This window comes from Siphateles boraxobius, unplaced genomic scaffold (genome assembly GCF_051911475.1).
Source record: "Siphateles boraxobius isolate OS27281-9 unplaced genomic scaffold, OSU_SipBor_1 29, whole genome shotgun sequence".
NCBI lineage: Eukaryota > Metazoa > Chordata > Actinopteri > Cypriniformes > Leuciscidae > Siphateles > Siphateles boraxobius.
The window spans coordinates 6409475-6431762 of NW_027508908.1; the positions used below are offsets into that span (position 1 = coordinate 6409475).

Below are 22288 nucleotides of genomic sequence, written 5' to 3' on the forward strand. Positions count from 1 at the left end.
ACATGTTTCATCTTTTTTTATCAGACAGTCATAGATGAGTGTTTGTAAGATCATAAGTATCTGTTGAAATTAGTAAAGAGAACATTCATAATTCAGGTATGTGTTTTTGTATGGGTGGTCCAAGTAACCCCTAAAATGTGGACGAGTAAAACGGCTTATAAATCATCGAATTATGTTTTTTGAAAATGTAAAAATGCAGAAAGTTTTCTGTGAGTTGTTTAGGGGTAGGGATAGAGGATGCTTTAATCTGATTGGTTGACGAACGTTATGAGATGTGCAATTATTTTCAGGGAAACGCACGGCTAAAGTAGTTCCCGGCCTACTTGACCGAATTTCAGTTCCATATCAATTCACCAAATGATTAGAGTTATTTCAAAGGTCCTTACAGCTTACAAAAGCAAAAGTACCAAAACCAACAAAGACACTGACCAAACAAATGCTCGAGCTCGGTACAGAAAGATGGATTCTTATTGGCTGTTGATGTTTTTATCGTTCATCAGCTGGATAAAATCGTTCTAAAAATGATTCCAATGATATCGTTTCTCTATGTGTGCCGTTCCCTTATCGAGTCGGTCCCTCGACATTACGTATGGGGAAATCCATTTTCCTCAAAATGCTGAAGCCTGATTTGAATAACTCTTTTGCTTGCAAATAGCCAATGGCGCCCGCGCCCCCACATCTTCTGCCTACACCGTCTCAAGCCCCCCCTAGAGTGAGGTCTAGATCCTCTTCGGCACAGCGTCTTGCTGGATACGCTAGGCGCGCGTCCCCAAGCACGAGAGAGAACCGCAAGCCTGAACCACCACGAGCCAGAAGCAATTTAGGAAGCCCCGTTTCGGCGCGAAACCAGCTGCTAGCGAAGGGCGGCCGGCAGACAAGAAGGAGCAGCGTTCCTGATGTTTGTGCCAGGAGGAACGGAGCGCGGGCCGTGCACGACAACGGACTTGTGGCGAAAAGGGCGCATTCCCACCTGGAGTTCCCTCGGCAACCTACAGTGAAGCCCGAGAATGTGTTTAGTGAATCTTGTGAAACCGCTGTGTTCTGTTTCAATAAACATAAAGCATTACATATCTCTTTTCCTCCCTTGACTATTACCCGTGACATAAGCGAAACCTCTTCTTTGGGAGACGCTTCGCAGAGCGGAAGCCCGGGGCAACCCCAGGATTTGAATTTCCCTGTGCAAAAAGCCGCGGACGAGTCATCTGCCATTCATATAGCTGTCAATGCTTCACCGGCGGCTGGCATGCAGCCCCCGCTGCAACATGTGTTAATGCCCCCTCTGTCGAGCCACCTGAGTCGGCACTCCCAGCGGCGACAGATTGGGTAATTAACACTGTAAAACGCGGCTATACGCTTCAGTTCACCCGCAGACCAACTCGCTTCGGCGGTGTGATTATGTCAGAGGTATCAGAACAGAGTGCTCCGCTGCTACGGGCAGAAATCTCCGCTCTCTTGGCCAAAAAAGCAGTAGAGATTGTGCCCGGGGAAAAGAGAAATTGCGGGTTTTACAGCTGCTATTTTTTAGTCCCGAAATAGGACGGAGGCATGCGCCCCATCCTAGATCTGAGATTACTGAACAAAGCGCTCGCGAAACACGCTTTCAAGATGATTACGGCGAAGCAAATCCTTGCGCATATTCAGCCCGAGGATTACTTCATTGCAGTGGATCTGAAGGATGCGTATTTTCACATTCAGATAGCCCCGTATCACAGGTGTTTTCTGCGTTTTGCATTCGAAGGAGTCGCATACCAATTCAAAGTGTTGCCGTTCGAACTGGCTCTAGCCCCCTGCGTTTTTACAATGTGCATGAATGGCCACTCAACGACTGGCTAGTCATCTCTCAATCGAGAAGTGCTCTCGAGGTACACAAACGCAGACTCCTCGCCCACCTGACATGCCGGGGACTGTCTGTGAACATACAGAAGAGCATGCTTCAGCTGTGCCAGTCAATCACATTCCTGGGTATGGTTCTGGACTTGCGCGCGATGATTGCGCGCTTATCAGAGCCGATGATCCAGTCTATTCACAATACACTAGACCTCTTCGATCAAGGTAGAGCTATCCCCTTAAAACTGTTTTAGAGGCTACTGGGTCTGATGGCAGCTGCAGCCTCCATCTGCAGACTGGGCTTGCAGCACATGAGACCGCTGCAGCACTGGTTGCACAGCCGAGTGCAGCCGCAGGCGTGGAGAGCGGGGACGGAACGCATTATCATAAAGCGTTCATGTCTCGAGACGCTGGCGCCTTGGTCCGGCATGACAATGTACGAACAGGGTGCTGCTATGGGCAGAGTGGTCAGACGGGTAGTGGTCACTACGGATGCATCACGGTCAGGCTGGGGAGCCCTCTGCGATGGCAGACCAGCATTCGGTACGTGGTCGGGGGACCAGAAGCGCTGGCATATAAACTGCTTGGAGATGGAAGCGGTTTAGCTCTGCAGAGCTTCCTTCCGTTCGTGAAAGACCGTCATGTTCTCATCTGAACTTTCAACACGGCGGTGGTGGCGTACATCAATCGCCAGGGAGGGCTGTGCTCGCGATCCCTGCAGGGCTTAGCGAGGCAGATGCTCTTGTGGATGGATCGGGTATTTCTTTCGATCCAAGCAGTGCGCGTACCGGGCAGTTTGAATTGCGGCGCGGACATGCTGTCCAGGGACGGCATTGTACACGGAGAGTGAAGGGTACATCCGCAAACTATAAATATGATCTGGAATCTTTTTGGCAAAGCGGAGATCGACCTCTTTGCTTCAGAGGAGAACGCCCACTGCCTGCTGTACTTCTCGCTGACAACAGCTCCTCTGGGAGGAGACGCGCTGTCGAACCGCTGGCCCAAGGGGCAGAAGTATGCTTTCCCCCGGTCAAATTAATGCCGCTAGTGCTGCAAAAGATCAGGGAAGAGAGGAGTGCGCTAAGTCTGGTAGCTCCCAAGTGGCCCAACCAGCAGTGGTTCCCGGAATTAGTGAACATGTCGCAGCTCCCCCCGTGGCGAGTCCCGCCGAAAAGGGACCTTTTATCCCAGGCGAGGGGCACCATATAGCACCCCAGCTCAGAACTGTGGGACTTAAATGTGTGGCAGATCAATGCGGAGTATCACAGCGAGTGCTGCAGACGATAGCAGAGGCTAGAGCCCCCTCGACAAGGCGCTTATACGCTCTGAAATGGAATGTGTTTGCTAACTGGTGTATTGACAAACGGGAAGACCCCAAGGGTTGTGATGTTTCCATTATTCTGACCTGCTTGCAGGAACGTCTGGACGCTGACAGCTCTCCGTCTACAGTGAAAGTTTACGTGGCCGCTATTGCCGCCTTTCGTGACATACTAGATGGTCAGTCGGTGGGGAAGCACCCCCTGATAATCAGCTTTCTCTGGGGGGCGAGGCGGCTTAATCCTCCCCGCCTTCGCCAGATGCTCCAGACCGGTCGTTAGTGCTCAGTGCGCTGTCCGACCCTCCTTTCGAACCAGCAGAATCTAGCAACTCTAAAGTGCTCTCAGTTAAGACGGCACTTCTGCTAGCGCCGGCTAGCAGGAAACGAGTGGGAGACTAGCATGCCATGTCAGTGAACAGTGCGTGTATGCATTTCGGACCGGACGATTGCATGGTCAGACTTCTACCCAAACTCTGCTACTCGCCGAAGGTGCTCTCAACTCCATTCAGAGCTCAGGTGGTTACAATTCAAACGTTTTGCCCCGTGTGCGCGCTGTGTGTTTACGTGAACAAGACTAGCCAGTTTCGAACTTCACAGCAGCTTTTCGTCTGCTACGCGGGCGCCAGGAAAGGCAGCGCGCTGTCGAAACAGAGGCTATCGCACTGGATTGTGGTAGCCGTGCGACTAGCTTATGCTTCCCGAGGAACCGATTGCCCAATAGGGGTGCGCGCCCACTCCACTAGGAGTTTGGTGTCATCATGGGCTTGGGCGAAAGGCATGTCTATTCAGGACATTTGTCTTGCAGCGGCTGTTCATCTCACAACATATTCGCAAGATTTTATAACTTGGACATTTCCTCGTTCACAACACACGTTCTGTCAGTGCTGGAGGAGAGGGCTGTGCAGCCATTGGGTGACCAAGTCGCCTGAGGTCACGCCCCGTCTGATGCGTGTTTCTAACCATGGTTTCAGCCAGGACTTATAGGCAGTGGGTTACTATAGTAATGGCTGCGTTGATAATAATCACATTAACTCTAATGTGGCCTTTTTATTATGCCCGCGTTCATAAGCCGGCAGCATTCTCAAGCACCAACATATTGCTGCATTTCCCCCATATCACACCAGTTCAGTGTTGCTTAACTGGGTATGGGGAGATACTGGTGGTGTAGGCGCCGAGTTGGCTCAGTGCCAAGAGTGCATCGGTGTTTCAGCCAGGTCTGGCACCCGACCTAGAGCGCATGTCTGAGGGCTTAGTGCTTGTGCTTTACAGGAGCTCGATAGAGCTGGGCCGGTCAGTTTTTCCACACGGCAAGGGTTTTATATGTACCCCATACGTAATTTCGAGGGACCGAATTGATAAGGGAACATCTCTGGTAACTCACATAACCGTAGTTCCCTGAGAGGAGGGAACGAGACATTACGTAAACTGCCGTGTGAAAACCTTTCAGTGGTGACATTCTCTGTTTTATGGTATGGCCAAACAAAGACTGTAAAGGCCACAAGCATGAAGATTTTGCCACCTCCTGTTTCAGTGGCAGAAGAGAAAGCTCAGTCTGATTACAGTACATAAAATAAACCACAAACACTTTTTTTGTGTTTTATTTGTTTTAGGTTTTTGAAAGTTTTGTCATTTTTCCCAAAAGAAAAAAAATCCTGAGGTATTCACAATATAATGGCATTTCTTTCATTTGAAATGAAAACAGAAAACAAAACAAAACAAAAAAAGTGGGGAAGGGGGCATCAGAATGATGATAAAACTGTAATGGCTGTATCTCAATACAACAATTTGGGATATTTCTGCTCCATTCGAATATTAAAATGGTACCCAAAAAAAAGGACAATAAATAGTAAAAAAAATAGATATATTCACAAAAGACAAGCTGTTGAAGTTGAGTCTTATTTTTAAAATATCACATCAAATATCTTAGTTTAAATCAAACTAATCCCAAAAAGTAAAAATGTTGCATCATAATATCTATATTCTATAACTTTCATATATCCATATACCAGAAAACATGAAAGGTTGTCTAAGTTTGTTGTTGGCACAAAACATTTCTAATTCTTACAATATATTTTCCAAGCTGTATCAAGATGCCAAAAACAATAGAGTACATTATGGAAATCTGTTCTTTTTGACTTGAACAGCATGTCAACGGCCGCATCAAACAGAATTAGCAGGTTTAAACACTTCTAAACTCCATCTATGAGTCAAACAGAATTTGGTGAACTACATGGTTCTAAACTCCATCATGACAATTTTTCATAATAATTACAATTTAAAAAAAACTCCAGTGCAACAGCAACTAAAAATTGTGAGATTTCCACATAGACACATTATAACCATACAGCAAAACAGAGCTGTGATAAAAGCTCTAGGGGAAAGAAAACGAGCTACACAAAAAAGGGGAAAAAAGGAGCAATAAATGATTGCTTAGCTTCAACAGAAAAAGACACACCTTTGACCCAACATTCCCAGGAACCATTGGTGAAACAATAACTTGCAATCTGTTCCACTTTTCTCATCTTAATTTGGTGTGATCTTAACCCTGAAGATAATAGTATAACAACAATAAGAACAAACAAAAAGGTATGAAAATGAATGGTTACAAAGGACCAAAACAGATACAAAATAATTGACTTTTGGTTTTCTAACAGCTGAAGACAAAATGTCTTGCTAAAACCTCTCTTAGCACTCACTCACAGATCAACACAAACACAACATGGAAGAAAAACAAACGAAAGGTCAAGAATCAATACAAATGACCAAATAGCATCACATTGAAATCAGCCAACAATGATGAAAGTAAAAAGTGTATAATGCATATTAAGATCAAAAAAGTCAGGAGACATAAAAAGGCAAAAGTGTGTCTTTTTCTAAAAACACAACATATTGGGGGGGGGTACAGAATATATGTGTAAAAATCATAAATAAAAGAAAATACTTGTCTCCCCTCCCCCAACCCACAACAAAATATAAAATCAATGGCAGTTACTTCAGAGATCATAACATGCAATTGATATACTTACAGCACTTGACAAACTATTTTTCCGAACTACCATACCCAAACACACCCCACCCACCCCATCCCAATACAATCCTTAAATATGTCAGCTCATTAAAGAAAAACAAAACAAAACACTCTCTCTATTGATCGCTCTAGCTGAGGAAGTCATATTCAGTCGCTCGTTACAGAGGGGGGTGGGGGGATGCAAACGGGCTTGATTTGAGTGACTGCATAGTGAGTATTTGGTTTAATTACAGATGGGGCATTATTATGATCATTTAAAAAATAACAACAACAATTCTAAAAAAGTAACAAACTCATTCAACATGGGCAAAGTACACGCCTGAGCACACACACCAAAAATAACAGTGATGCTGCCACACACACACACACACACACACACACACACACACACACACACACACACACACACACACACACACACACACACACACACACACAGATAAACAATAATGCAAATGAAACAGCAGCACCCACTGGTTTAGTTAACATAATTTGGTGTTCAGGGATGTGTACTACCGCCCGCAGAAATGGGTTCGGTATGCCTGTCCTATTCACAGAAACGCCCATTTCAAAAAATAAAACACACAAATAACTGACGCTTTGATTTCATAATCAATTAAAAGCAAATAAAAAAATAATAATGATATAATGATAAAACAAATTCAAATAGTGCCAGAAAACAGTGAATGGAAATACACTTTAAACCAAGCATAAATAAACCATAAAGATTAGCATCTCAGAGATAATCTTTCCTTAGAGGTGTGTACGGAAGCTTGTTTCTGCCCAAAAAAGACAAGAAAAAGGTCCTTTCAACTTTTTGAATTGCGTTTTTAGAATTTGTAGCTTTTCAGATTTTCTCAGAATTTGGAATTGTGACAAAATAACATCAGAATTGCAAAATCTAAACCTGAAATATTTACTTTTAACTGCGAGTTAAATCTCAATTTCTTTTTTCCACAGAATTTCGAGAGATAAACTCGCAATTGTGAGAGTCAGAATTTTGAGTTTATTTCTCGATATTCTGAGCAAAAAAAACAAAAAACTGAATTGTGAGATATAAATCCGCAATAGCGATTTTAATCAAACGAGCTTCCATAGGTGTGTGTACCAGCAAAATAAAAGCCCAACAGAGAAGGGCGACAGACTGAAAAATAACATATCACCAAGATGCCATTTCCAGTACCTCACCCGCCACAGTCTCGCAGGAAATTACATACATGAAGCTGTGTATCCCTCAGAACAATCCAGTATCATCTAGAATAACAATAATCACCCTAATGACAACAACGCCACTGGTTTGAATTTGTTTTATTGATGACACCTTTGGTGTGAAATGCTGCGGTTATATCTATAAGGTCTAAAGAGAGAATGACGGACAGACAGACAGGCAGGTACCACAGTATCTGTGACGAATATCAACACCAAACAGGAAACCAGTGTTATGTTGACAGCAAGAGTCCTGTTAGGGTTTCTATTTGGCATGTGAAAAGAGCGAAGAAACTATTGGGAGATAAAAAGTTACAGCTCATTGTTAAGTATACTGTAAGGAAAAAAAACAACTGTATTTCCTGCGTTATTGGCTCTTTTGATTAATTTGTCAATCCAATTCGATGGAAAACTTCCAAATGGACTCATGATCAGATACAAAGTGATGAATTTGGGACAAAATCTACAGAATTCTTTTATTAAATATGTGTTATTGCATAGTCAAATAAATTAGCATAAATCAAAGCAGCCAAAATATTTAATGAGGTGAATAATAACTGACTATTTGATGAATAAAACTCATGAATTCATCCACCGCAGGACGGACAATTACAAACATCTCTGTTTGTGTGACTCACAGGTAATGGTGTAATAAGGGAAATCTAGCTCAAATATATATAGATATTACCAGCTGGTGTCTGTTATTTTGTACACATAACTGAAAGTCATTCTTATTAGTAGCTCAGAGTGAGCCGTGACGTTTGTGAGTTGGCATAGTTTTAAAAACAAACTACTGAGATATAAATATAGATATAGGTAAATAGAGATTCTCAATTTACTTCCTTGCTTTCTCTTTGTCTCTTAATGAATCACATCATGCGTTTTACATGTAACCATTCTCGTATTTGGTAAATGTGTAGAAGACATTGCAGTGTTTTATGCATTTGGTTTAGAAAAAAAAAAAAAGAAGAATCGTCCTTTGGGGAATATAATCACTGAGAGCAGCATCTAAAGTAAACAGTAGCAGCAGTAAGATAATAAATAAATATAATAATAATAGCAGACAATAAAAACAAAGTTTCAAGGATAATGAACAAAACCGTAAGATGCAAAACAACACAAACCAAAAATAACCCTAAAAAAAAAAATTGGTACATTGGTTCCAAAACGATTGAAAGCTTTTATGCAACATCCAGCTAGCTCAAAACACAGCGATCTAGAAAACAACCAACACCTGTTACTGTCAGCCCTGAAATCTCCTCAAACCTCTCAAAAATTAGCCAATACTTTCTATAAGACTTCACTGGAGACTTTCTTTCATACTTTCAAATGCCTTTCTTCTAATTTTCTCTCCCGTCCCATTATTTCCTCCGCTAGATTAATTACTTTCTTCAGTCCCTTATATAACACCATACTTCCTGTCTCAACGTACCATCACCCTCTAAATCGCTCTTTGCTGATTTTAGACATATTTTTCCCTCTTCACACTCAGTCTAGCAGTGATTTGGCTTCATAAAGCAGTGAATCTCAAACTCTACAGCTTTGGTTGTGAAAGTCGCTGAACATCTTCAGCGTGACCCTTGAGCAGGTGCTGAAATCCTCTGAGAACAACAGCTTGGCAGGAAAAAAGAAGTGCTGTGTCAAAAAATAATGCTTTGGTTTGCGGGAACTCAAATAATTAAGGGAAAGAGACAACGGTGAAGAGATTGAAATAATGAACGGTTGTGTGGGTAGATGAGTCGGGTGATAAAAGCAGACATGTTCTACTCACAAAATGAGACGTTTTATATTCTTGTGGAGGAAACGCTTGAAACAACCTGCAAAAAGTCCCCCGCTTGTCTCTGAGTGACTCTGACAACATCTCTCATGTTTGCTTTTGGTGACTTTGATTGTGGTTTCATCCTCAGACACTCTAAGACACAGCTAAATCCTGTTAAAAATCCCCATTTCTAAAACTTGTCTTCCTGAGGTGTGCATTGTTATGACTTTACAAACTCTGGGCTAATTTTTTTTGTGTGTTATCTAGTGATAGACCGATACATAGTGCAAAATTTTGCAATTTTGAGATTATCGCCATTGGCTGATGAACAGAATTCTTTCTCGATATCAGCATCGCCAGTAGAAGTGAAGTGTGTAATTTGTGCATGACTACCATTAACGGAATTGCACAAATTCTGATGTTATTTATAAACGGTAAAATAATATTTGACTGGGTACGGCTGCTCAAACAAACACAAACGGCTCATTTATAGACGTTTTGGCATTTTAAATTGGGATAAGAAGTATTGTAACATCGAGAAAATGATACACTACACCTTTAAAAACACCCTTATCGGTCAACCACTAGTTTTTTTCTTAATATACAATCTTCTTTTCTAGCCAATATATCTATTTCCATACATGAAAGTCCAGGCCAAACTAGTTCTAAAAATCTAGACATCAAGGATTAGAAGTTCTACCACTAAGAATCACTAACGCTTTAAGTACGCGTCACAATCACTGAAATGTCTGCCGATTTCTGCTAGCATAGAAAACAACACTTCTATAAAACATAATTTATGATATATCACGCGGCTATTATCTCGCTTGTTTCTATTTGCTTGGATTCAATAAATGGCTGTGAACAGAAGGTGTACTTGAACCATACAGGAAAGCGAAGAACTAGGACTGATAAACGGATAACACTCACACACACACACACACACACACACACCATTGCACAGTGTTGTTCGACTACTCTGTTCAGTCCCTGAGTAAGGGGCTACGGAGGACCTCATGACGTGTGGATTTGGAAGTGAACTAAATAGACTGTACGCTTAGTCTTGCGGCTAATCTTTATATGACGGTCAATGCGCGGAGGTATAGTGAAACAGTGTTACTGCAAATGTGCGTGAGCGCGTGTGTCACAGTGAGCGTGTTAGACTGCGACCTGTAATGGTCCATCCTGTTCAATGGGTGGATGAGAAGGACAAAAATATTTCAGATTTACATCAAACCTGCCCAGGATTGTCTGTCGATCAGTCAAACTCCAAAATGAACATTCTAGCTTTTGTTTCTGCCATTTCTCCCCTCCAAATCGGTCCATTTCCACTCCATCCTGTCTTTTTCGCTAACATAATTTACATTTCAAACCTGTCCATCCGTGTCTCTAAATCAACTTCTCAACATCGCATCATTCTTTCTCTGCCGTTCTCCGCCTGGCTACCTGCTGAAGAGAGAGTGGAGCTGGTGATGGTTGAAGCACTGGCTGCTGCGAGGAGACTCTGTGCGCTCCATCACCGTCTGGAACCAGCCCGCCACGTCTACCTCGGACACCTCGTAACGCCGGATAAAACTGTGTTCCTAAAGAAAAACAAGACCACTAGTGTGAACACATGATCAGAACAGATCCTGATACTGAACTAAGCACTACAACTAATCCTCAAGTTACAGGGGTGATTGAGACTTACAAGCAGCTTGTGGTATTTTGGCCTTTTTCTGTGATCCTTTGTGAGGCTGCAGAGATAAAGAAAATTAAGATCTGTGCAGAACTCACACACAAACACAACTGACCTATACGGTTGCTAAAACTTTGTGTTTATGTAACTGTATGTGGGTGTACCAGTCTTTGACGAAGGACTGAAAGTCAGGGGAAAAGCCCATGCCGAGAGGAAGGACTGGTGGGTCCTCTTGCAGAACTTTGGTGAGAACCTCAAAGTCTGTTTTGCAGTTCTTGTAAGGAAACTGTCCCGTGGCTAGTTCCACCTACAGGCGGGGAGGAATAGAAATAATCACTTTTAGTTATTCAAGTAGATTGTGTTTTGAAATACAGCTCTTACATTTACAAAACCGTCCAAAACTTTGGGGGATTGTAAGATTTGTAAGGTTTTTTACAAGTAGTCTCTTATGCTCAACAATGCTGCGCTTATTTGGTCAAAGTTACAGTAAAACATTAATATTGTGAAATAGTATTGCATTTTAAAATAACTGTTTTGCATTTTAATATATTTTAAAAAGTAATTTATTCCTGAAATGACAAAGTGGAATTTTCAGCATCATTACTCCAGTCTTTAGTGTCACATTCTCTTATGAGACATCATTATATTATGCTGATTTAATGCGCTATTATTATTGGCGCTCAATTATAAAAGGATCTTATTATTATCAATGTTGAAAACAGTGTTTGCTGCTTAATCTTTTTTGTGGAAACTGATACATTCTTTGAAGAAAACAACCTTGACAAGAACCGCATTTATTTGAAATACAAATCTTATGCAATATTATAAATGTCTTTACTATCATTCCTTCCTGATGAGGTAAACAAGGGTCGGCTAAACAAAATGTAGGGAGAACTCACCAGAGAAATGCCAAGACTCCAGACATCAGCTCTGATGTCATAGTCTGGCTTACTGGGGTCTGGAGGGTCTATTCTCTCAGGCTAAAAAAACACAAGAGATGAAACATGCATGATGCATAATATGGAAAAGGCTGCCAATGAGTAAAACATTAATTCCTCCATTTTGTCCAACTTTTGTTTTAATGACAGCAGGATAAAGTTGCATTTTTGATTAGCAATCTACAAATACTGCAGAACTTTATATAAACACCTTTCAAATTTTACCCCATAATATATATTTTTAAATCCTTTAAGACTTTGAAATCCCAAAGTGTGCTCACCGCCATGTATGCAGCACATCCGGCACTGCGAGTCTTGGCCTTAGAATCCACAAGTCGGCCACTAATGCCAAAATCACACAGTTTGATCTGCCCTTTGTCATCCAACAGGATATTAGATGGCTTCACGTCTCGGTGAATGACACCGTGTTTCTCTTTCAGATAAAGCAGAGCCTTCACAATCTACATACAAAAAGAAAAAGTGTGAGATGAAACAGGGTCTGAGAGTTTCAACTTGCAAACAGACCAATATCTAGCCAATAATAGATGGCATTCTGGGTGAATCAGGTGAATTTAAAACAAAGTCTTACGGCCACGGTCATCTTTCCCAGGATGGCCTCTGGTATGGGCCCCTGGATCCTCTTCTTCAGCTTCTCTGCACACGTCCCCATTAGTTCCATGGCGATGAACACATCCGTCTACCAAGAAAGAGTCACCTTTAAATAAATCAATATATTTAAAGTGCCCCATTATGCTATTTTAATGGTTCCTAATTTGGTAATTAGGTTGTAATAAAGGTTGTCTGAAAAACTGTTTGTTTGATGCCTACCCTGCTCTGATTAGTCACACGGACCAGTCTGTTGTGATTGGTCATCCGCTTACAGTGTGTGTCATAACCAAAATGCCTATTGCCATATCTGAATTTCTCCTCTGGAGGCTTCCTCAACGCTTTATACACAGTTATACGAACGATGGTCATGGTTTGCTCCTTATCAATTCCACCACATCCTCATCTTTTTGAAGAGCATGGAAAGATGATTCACAGCGCAGAAAACAGAGTCTTCTCGACATTGACAACACAAACCAAACTCTTCCAGGCCTCAGCTACAAATACAGTGTTTGAAGGTGGGTCAAAGTAGACGTCGTTTGTGGGCAGCCAATGAAGACCATAGACGGGCATTATGCAAATTTGTGAAATTGTTATGTAGGAATGTAACAGGAAGTGAAACTGGAATTACTGAGGAATTGTTTCAGCACTTCAGAATCGATTCTTTCTTTTAGGAGACAATAACTTTATTTGTTGTACACTTTTACATTCACAAACAACTATATTACACACTGCATGAAGTGTAATATTTAAAAAAGAATTAGCACCCAAACCCTGGAACAGTCTTCCTAGCCTTGTTCGGGAAGCAGACTCACATTGTCAGTTTAAATCTAGACTAAAAACACATCTCTTTAACCTGGAATACACATAACAACATTATCATATTTCTATCATTCAAATCCATTTAAGGATTATTAGGGTGCATAAATTAGGTCAACCGGGAACACGTCCTATAAGAACAGATGTTCTTGTTACATCGTAAGAAGAATGGCATCTACGCTAATATTAGCCTGTCTGTCTCATCCCGAGGTTACCGTAGTCAGCCGGATCCGGGTCGTATCCAGATCAGATGGTGGACCTGCACCTAGACACGACCTCGTGGCAGCCCTGAATGTCAGCAGAGACCGTGTCTACTAGAACAATCCCCTGTGAAGACCTTGTCGACACGACAGCCATCAGCACAGATCCTCAGCAAAGACCTCAAGAACCAGACAAGTCCTCTGCACAGACCCCAATGGGCAGCTTCGTCTCCATACCAGCGTGATGAATCCCATCTTCAAGCAGAAGGAACTGAGTGAAATATTTTGAATGCTACCGATCCACAATCTGACTTCTGATGCAGCCTGAATCATAATCACACCGTGTTCGTTCGTTGGCCAGACGAGAACTGACCCCTGGTTTCTCCCAAGGTTTTTTTTCTCCATTTCTGTCACCTGATGGAGTTTGAGTTCCTTGCCACTGTCACCTCTGGCTTGCTTAGTTGGGGACACTTAATATTCAGCAATATTACTGATTTGACTGCACAGACACTATTGGATGAAAACTCAACTTAGCTGTATGATGATTGATGACATCACTGTTTTCTGCAGAGCTGCTTTATAGCTCAATTTTTTCAGAAATGCACTTTACACAGTTACTGAACCGAAATGAATCAACACTGAACTGACTTCAATTGAATAATGACTGTTTACAATTGTCTTATTAAAGCTGCTTTGAAACAATTTGTATAGTATAAAAGGATATATAAATAAAGGTGACTTGACACTCACATTGGTGACTATTGCTCCATAGCACTGAATGATGTATGGACAGTCATGACTCTTCAACACAACGTCCAGATCCATAAGGATTCTCTTATTCTCGTCTTTATTACCCGTCCTCCTCATTTGCTGCACAGAAAAACGGGAACACAATCAAACACTACTAGAACAACACCAGGGATGTAATTAGTAAACAGTAATTACTCCTGCCTTAACTGCTGTTTTAATGACTCAGTAATTACAAGGAAGGTTCAAGAAGACAAACACATGGATTTACAAACTCCATCATCAAAAAATTAATAATATTTTATGAAATTTCTTTAGCACAATGACAACATAAATGGCAATTATTAGAATTTTAGATATATCACACCTACTATTTTTCTCAGTAAAAATCTTAAGTTTGAGTCTTAAAATAGATGTTTTATAATTTAGGAATGAGGTCCTTCGCAAAGGCATCCTTATATTTAGGGGTCCTTGATCAAAAAGTTTGAAAACTCCTGGTTAAATCCCACCCAGAAAAAAACTAACTTTACATTATCAGTAGTGATGTGAGAAACAAAGTGTTTCGAAACTTTGAACCAATTGATTTGCAAAATGATTCACTGTTTCGAAGCGTTCGAAACGCCACATGCTGGTGATGCCTGCTGGTCAGAAAAGTGTAAATGCAGCGACAACTCAGTCACAAAGTCGACAGCGACAACAAATTCATTAGCGACAGTTTCATTTAAGGTGTAATCTATTAAATGAAATTACCAAATCATCTAATACCACTAAATATGATGTGTCTCCATAATATGTGTTATTTTATTAAATCATATATTTTATTTAGTTTGTTTTTTTGGAGAGCTAAATGTCTAAAAGTGATCTGAGATCAGGTAAAAATCACTGGTTCACAGAGATCATCGCCCCCCTCTAGCGATGAACAATTGAAATTTTACAACGTCTCGAAATATTTATGACGTAACGAAGCCTCTTTACTGGAATCCCGTGTCTATGGTAGTTTTATACTTGTTCATATCAATGGTTCGAAGCAAATGATCCACAAAGGTTTTGAAGCTTCACAAAGTGTTTGCAAAGTGCCCATCACTAATCATCAGCGACAATAGATCTAGCAGAGAAACCGAGCGCTGAACTGACCTTGACAGCGATGACATGGCCAGTCTTCTTAAAGCGAACTTTAAACACCTGTCCACAGGTTCCACTGCCGATCTCCCCCTCACTGATCAGATCCGTCACCTCTGCAGGGTAACGCTGGAGAACACACACACACACACAAGAGGTCGGGCACTTTTCCCACTTTCAATACCGTCAGGATCTATAAAGACAGACTCTGACTGGTGACTCACCTGTCCGTCAATCTTCAGATATCCCGTTTGTTTCATGATTTCCTGAAGCTTTTGATCGATTTCAGCACTGAAGGTAAAACCAGAAGCAACAGATTAACACACTAAGACCTTTACTTTCTTAAAATGAGAACTGAGCACACTACACAATGCTGTGCGTGACATACTTCTCTAGGCTCTTCTGTAGGCAGTAGGGTGGGGTGGGAAGCGTGAGCATTTGTCGGGGTCTGTTAGGGTACGAGGGGTGTTGAGGAGAGCTTTCTGAAGAGGATGAGCGACTTCCTCCATCGTTGGCCAATGGTAACTGTAAAGCTGTAAAGACAGAACAGAAGGTTGGAACGAGTCGGAGAATGGACAGAAGACAGCAAGTCAGTGACCGTCAATTGATGGCCATTAATGTGTATGAAAAGTGTCAAAGTGAAAATAAAATAATAAATTATCAGTAATTATTTATTATATAATAAAAATTAAATAATGTGTTGTCTAATATTTATTTTTGGATTTACAACTATTGTAATAAAAAATAAAATTGATTTGTTCTAATAATTATTATTGTTCTAATAATATATAACATACTTGTTGCAGTATCTAATAAATTATTATTGTTATATAATATAAAAACTAAACTTGTTTTCTAACTATTTGTTCTTGATGTTATTAAAAATAACAAACATAAGATTTCTGTCTCATAATAATAATAATTATTATAAATGTAATTTGTTATATTTATAATCATATATAATAACAAAACATAACAATAACAGATTTGACAATAATAATAACAACCACCACCATTTTTTCTAATAATAATAAAAATATGAATCATCTTTTGAAACATGACCTGGGCATTTCTTGACAGGTTTTGTGAGATTCACTACATCTTGATTGTGAGTTGTGGAGCACATTTTGGGTCAATATTTAATTACAGTCCATGGAAAACCAGTCAAAGTCTGTTTTACTGTCTTAAAAGACATTTGGGACAATGTAAAATCCTGAGGAAATATCAATCACATAAAGACAGTAATAACTGTCCATGTCATGCCAAGATCAGACACACTCACACAGAGAAGTGACAAAGGCTGCCAAACAGTGAAAACCAGCCATTGGAGTTAGTGTTAGCATTCCCAGCATGCACCGGGGCAGAGTCTTATGAGAGACAAGCAGAAGTCACCACCGGGTGACATTTGGCATTCGCTCACCAAACCGTGCAAATCGAAACAATTGATACATTTTATATATGTTGTTTGAGCATAGAAACAACACTGCTTTTTCAGGGTTTGACAAATAAAGTAAATAAAGAGGAAAAGGAGAAAGGGATAACCGTTGAACTTCTGATTCCTCCTCAGAAAAACCTGTTCATGGGAGAGAATCGGTTAGCTTGGGTTAGTCAGTGAGGTCAAGCAATTCAGTGCAGAAACACCTGCTGGACACACACATACAGGCGACTACGTGGCCGTAATTCACATCTGTGCAGAAAGACGTCTCTTCCGGAAACAAAGGACAAAGAGCTGAGAGACAGGAGAGGCCAGACAAGCTCAAACCCAACAGTTACTGAACACCGAACACCCTGTCGAGTGCTGCCATAGCTGTGTGTTTGTGTGTGTGGAGGTGTTCACTCAGTCGGGCCGTGCAGTTATAGCCAACAACATGCACAATGTCTGATCTTCCAACAAAACAAGTTAAGCCTACACACAGGTCTCACACTCACACCACACACGCTCGCAGATCCCTTTTCATGTTCAGGTGGGAAAAAGGGAATGAGAGAAGGAATTAAAGAAAGGAAGAGAGAAAGATGATATCTGAATATAGACAAAGTAAACAAAAATAAAACGAGATTTCAGCACTGAATGAAAAAATTTATGTTTTCTTTAAACATATATCATGCATTTGATGAAATTATAGAAACTTTTTATGTAAATGAGATTAATGAAAGAAAGACAACATGATTAAGGCCAACATGAAATAAAAATGGACCCCCATTTACTTTTATTTAAGTTTACTCTACTTAAGTTTGGGGTGAGGAGTATTTTTTTTTTTTTTTTAAAGAAATTAGTAGTTTTATTCAGCAAGAATCCATACAATTTATCAAAAGTGACAGTAAACATTTATAATGTTAAAAAAAGCTTTCAAAATGCTGTTCTTATGAACTTACTACTCAAAGAATATATGTACCCTGGAATTCACAAAAATATTAGGCAGCGCAAATGTATTTAACACTGATCATTATTAAATATGTTCCTTGAGCATCAAATCGTCATATTAGACTGATTTCTGAAAGATCATGTGACACTGAAGACTGGAGTAATGATGCTGAAAATCACAGGAATAAATTGCCTTTTAAAATATATTGAAGCAGAAAACAGCTATTTTAAACTGTAATAATATTAAAAAATGTTCTGTGTTTTTGATCAAATAAACTACAGCGCTAGTGAGCATAGACTTTCAAAAACATGTACCTGACTTTTTTTCTTAAACTTCAGAAGTGATTGTAATTTATTACGAAATGAATTAAAGGTAAATTCAGTAATGTTTAAATGTATTTAATTTTACACATCAACTTTTAATGTAAATATTATACTGCTTGAACTCTGCTCAATAGCAGCACACAGAAAATTAACTAAATTAAGATATACTTTGCTTCCATACAAAACAGTAAACTTATTCTGAATGGGACAAAAAACAAGATAAGAGGACAAAAAAAAGTTTTCATAGTCATTCATAAAGATGTAGCAACTAGAATCTGCTTTCCTTGTCAGCTGATGTCACTAACCCTAACCCTTGTCCAACCACTTTTCCATTTTTTTTAACTGATAAATAAAATCAAGTCCTTTCCTGCATCCTGCATTTATTCACGTCACACTACGAAAGTAAAAAGGCTGCCAAATGCCATTTCAGGTAGACTTTTAGAAAGAGAACGTGAGAAAGAGAATTAGAAGAGAAAGAGGGAAAGAAAGGATAGTTGGCAGAATATAAAAAAATGGAGAAGGGAGAAAAAGAAGAGAGCAAAAGAGATGATGTAGTGAATGTAACCTGCAAGGCAAAGAAAGAGAAGGAGAGAGAGGGTAATGTAGCGTGATGTAGTGATGATGATGATGATGATGATGGTACCTGCGCGCTGGGAGGGAGCTGGAGCTGGACTGAGCTGGATCACGATGACTAGATACAGAGGGAAAAAAAATACACACACACTCATTACTAAAAGCCCACACACACCTACAGGAATCACTGTGTCCTCTCTTCAAATGTTATGATTCACCGGCTTCAACACGAGCACACTTCACCAAAAGCCTATTTAATACTGACGCCACCTAAAAAAAAAAACCCCACAGAACCAGCTAATGACAGAATCCGATATAGGGGGCTATAAATGCCGTTTTAACTTCGGCTTCATACTGTCAGAAGCTAACATTTTGAGGCCAACAACACACCGTGGTCACTCTTCATTACCCACCGTTGTACTAGTGAATCCCAGGGCAAGATATTGCCTCTTGTCTTGAGACTGTCTACATTGGACTGTATACACTTCTTCAATCGTGCCATCTAGTCTGTTATTCCACGAAAACCGCTACAACCGACAACGGGCCACTCAAACGGGTATTGTGAGTAATCTTGAGGTAATAAAATATATCAAATTCATATTTTGTTCTTATTTACTTCTGTTGCAAGTAGACACATAAGCAGCGGGGTAATTTTGCAGTGGGGTCTGGTCTCACCCTGGAGAGCATAACAATCTGCTGACTGTACACTATCCCTTAGTCTTAGGCTGCATCCGAAAAACGCATACTACCCTTCTATAAAGTAGACAAAAAACAGTATGTGACAAAAGTAGTATGTCAGAATTCACAATACTAATAAAAGACACAGGCAAAACGTCCCCGGATGACATACTTCTTCGGGCGAGATTCTGAAGTGTGCATACGATGGACAGGACACTTTACTATCCCAGCTTCAGCTTCCAAGGCTTTAAGCAAATGTAAACACACAGTTAATACTGTAGTAGTCGGTTTTACCATACGAATTCGAGCCCGAGTCGGATTCTGAAAAGCGGAAGATCAAGTGGAACGATAGGAACCAACTTTGCAAGTACGCCTTGAGACAGTGGAAAGTAGGCTAGTCTTTGTATAAAGCCGGCGTTGTACTCTCCCAGGTTCAGGTCAGGAAGACGTCCTCTGTAAAATGTGCTGTGCACAAGCAAACTTTTGGGTTGTACTGATCAAGAAACGCTTTAGAAATAAATATTAACCTCTGATTCCTAATTTCATCCATTTTCAATAGGCCAAACAAAGCGGTTTTGCTTTCGCACCAAACACACAGCATCTCCTCGACATGCAACAACACTACAATTCACTGAGGCCTTGTCTTCTCTCTTTGCGTATGCCATTACGATAATATTTCACATTTTGACAGATGTTTGAGGAAGTAATATCTGGACTTGGGTCGAGGCAGGAAGAGCTTTGTAACTTTGGAGATCGTATACATGCATAAACGGATACATTGCACATTAAAGGAAAAGGAAAACATTAAAAAGCATCAAAGAATTCTTTAAAATTACTCTCAGATTATTTACTCTTTACTAACAAAAACAGCAAAGGAACAGTGAAACAATTTTTTCCCCTGAACTTTTACCATGTCAAATGTAAATATTGGATAAGGAATTAGTTTACACAGAGATGCTATCTACCCGCTTGAGTTAATGTCTATGACCATGTAACAGCATCAAGAGATTAAATTATTTCTGCATATTATAAATACACAAACTGACAATCTGAAAGTGTTTATGATTAGGGTAAAAAAGAGCCATCACAAGGCAACAATTGACAGCAACAGTGAGTGTCTGAAGTAATGAACTGGGACATCAGCACATTCAATTAAACACACTATCAGTGAATATTTCTGTGTGGAGGAAGTTTGAGAAAAGATAGCCTAAATCACTTCACTCTCGCAGGAAAACAAGCTAATCTTTCACATAAAATGAATGTTAAAATACTTGAAATGATTTTAAAAATACACTCCTAACATGATCCCTTCATATCTATAAAAACCACTACAACGTGGCCATGGTTTCAAGACAATCTTCTTATAGACAAAAGCTCAAGACATTAAATTATAAAGGAGAAACAAAACATGTATTTTCTCATTCTCTAAATACAGACCAGTGACAGACTCAAGAGAAACACCAAACCAGCAATTCACTCACAACAAGTCTGCCATGACTGATGACTTTACAACACTAACGTTAAACACCAACAGCATCTCTAAATGATGATATTCCCACTAATATTGTGTGAGAAGAACAGACAAGGAGAATGTGACAGACAAACAAACATAGATAAAAAGAGAAAATAGTCTTTCAAACAGACATTCAGTGAGAATGATATGCGAGTATCAGGGCCTGCTAAACAACTAGCCGCGAGGCTAACGCTAGTGAGCTGACTGCCAGATATTCATTTTAAAGAACAAATCCGTAGTAAACAATTTGGAGTACAAACACCGGAAAACAGAGTCCCCCAGCCCTTTAACAGCGAATCATAAAAGTGAGTGTGAGTAAAGTGTCAGGATTTTATGGGTTTGTTTATATCATGTAGAACGTATTTCGTCTCTCCGTCGTTATGATCAATCACGCGTTCATTCTCTCAAACACTCACTTGGCCTCGGGCGCGTCCTCTGCGGGCTCATGTCGATGTTCAGGTCGATTCGTTTGCGAGCTTCTTTATTTTCCTGCTTGAGTTTCTCCTCGATTCGGGAGAGTCTCTGCTCCAGCGACGACATCTTGAAAACTTCAGCGGCCCCATCAAGAGCCGCGACTCACTGCTCTCTAGCGGCGCTGTTGAGGAAACACACCGCGCCTTCACAACTGCCCTCTAGCGATCAATGAGGAAACACGAGCCGAGGCAAAATAGTTTATATTTCACAGCCAAAGTTATATATAAAATTAGCTCCCCCGGCACGGACACATACAGCCAAATTTATACATAAATTAGCTCCTACGGGCACGGACACATACAGACAAATTTATATATAAAATTAGCTCCCCCGGCACGGACACATACAGCCAAATTTATACATAAAATTAGACTACGGGCACGGACACATACAGACAAATTTATATATAAAATTAGCTCCTACGGGCACGGACACATACAGACAAATTTATATATAAAATTAGCTCCCACGGGCACGGACACACAGAAATAATACGAATAACTAATCATATAAAACACACAATAACTATTCATATTATTTGTTTATGTATCCACAAAAATATTCTTACTTTTCATCAATGTCTTTTTAAATGTACGCTTTACTTTATAATATTTGTTTACTGTTCTGTACTTTTTCCTGAAATTTTATTGAATTGATGTTTAGGCAATATTGTTTGTAACCTAGCTGCTTAAAGGCAGGGTAGGTGATTGACTTGATCCAGAAAATTAATTTTGTTATGTTGGTTGAGTCTCTTCACATACTGATAGCAATCACTAGTTAAGTGGTCTAAATGTATATATATATATATATATATATATATATATAGATATATATGTATTGTCTGTGGAAGGCATATGATCATCTAAAATATTCGTCCAATCATTGCATTCGGTCCGAATGCAATGGTACCTGCCTGTCAACATATGTATTTCCAATTTTCCATACCTCCGCGAACCTGCTCGCGCAGACATCAGACGTCATTAGCTCGGCTCATGGTACGCAGACTTAGACAGACGTCAGTCACTGAGCACCATCCGCAACTGAAACAGCAGCCACCATCAGTTCCTCCTGAACCAAAACAACGAGCTTATGCTGCATTCATGCCATAACTACTGTTAT

The 22288-nt window shown here is 40.3% G+C and overlaps 1 protein-coding gene across 2 annotated transcripts; it reads right to left on the bottom strand.

Moving 5' to 3' along the window:
• Nucleotides 1–4727: 4727 nt before the first annotated feature.
• map2k7 (mitogen-activated protein kinase kinase 7) lies at nt 4728–21282 on the bottom strand. Of its 2 annotated transcripts, XM_077246330.1 has the most exons (12): nt 21112–21282; nt 18575–18622; nt 15634–15778; nt 15470–15536; nt 15261–15374; nt 14130–14249; nt 12344–12451; nt 12036–12215; nt 11716–11796; nt 10981–11123; nt 10829–10874; nt 4728–10721 (listed from the first exon to the last, which is right to left on the bottom strand). In XM_077246330.1, exons 1-12 carry the CDS (start codon nt 21233–21235, stop codon nt 10581–10583), a joined length of 1317 nt encoding a protein of 438 aa, XP_077102445.1. In that variant the 5' UTR covers nt 21236–21282; the 3' UTR covers nt 4728–10580. The 2 variants fall into 2 exon arrangements, with proteins under 2 accessions (XP_077102445.1, XP_077102446.1); XM_077246331.1 differs by lacking the exon at nt 18575–18622.
• Nucleotides 21283–22288: the final 1006 nt, after the last annotated feature.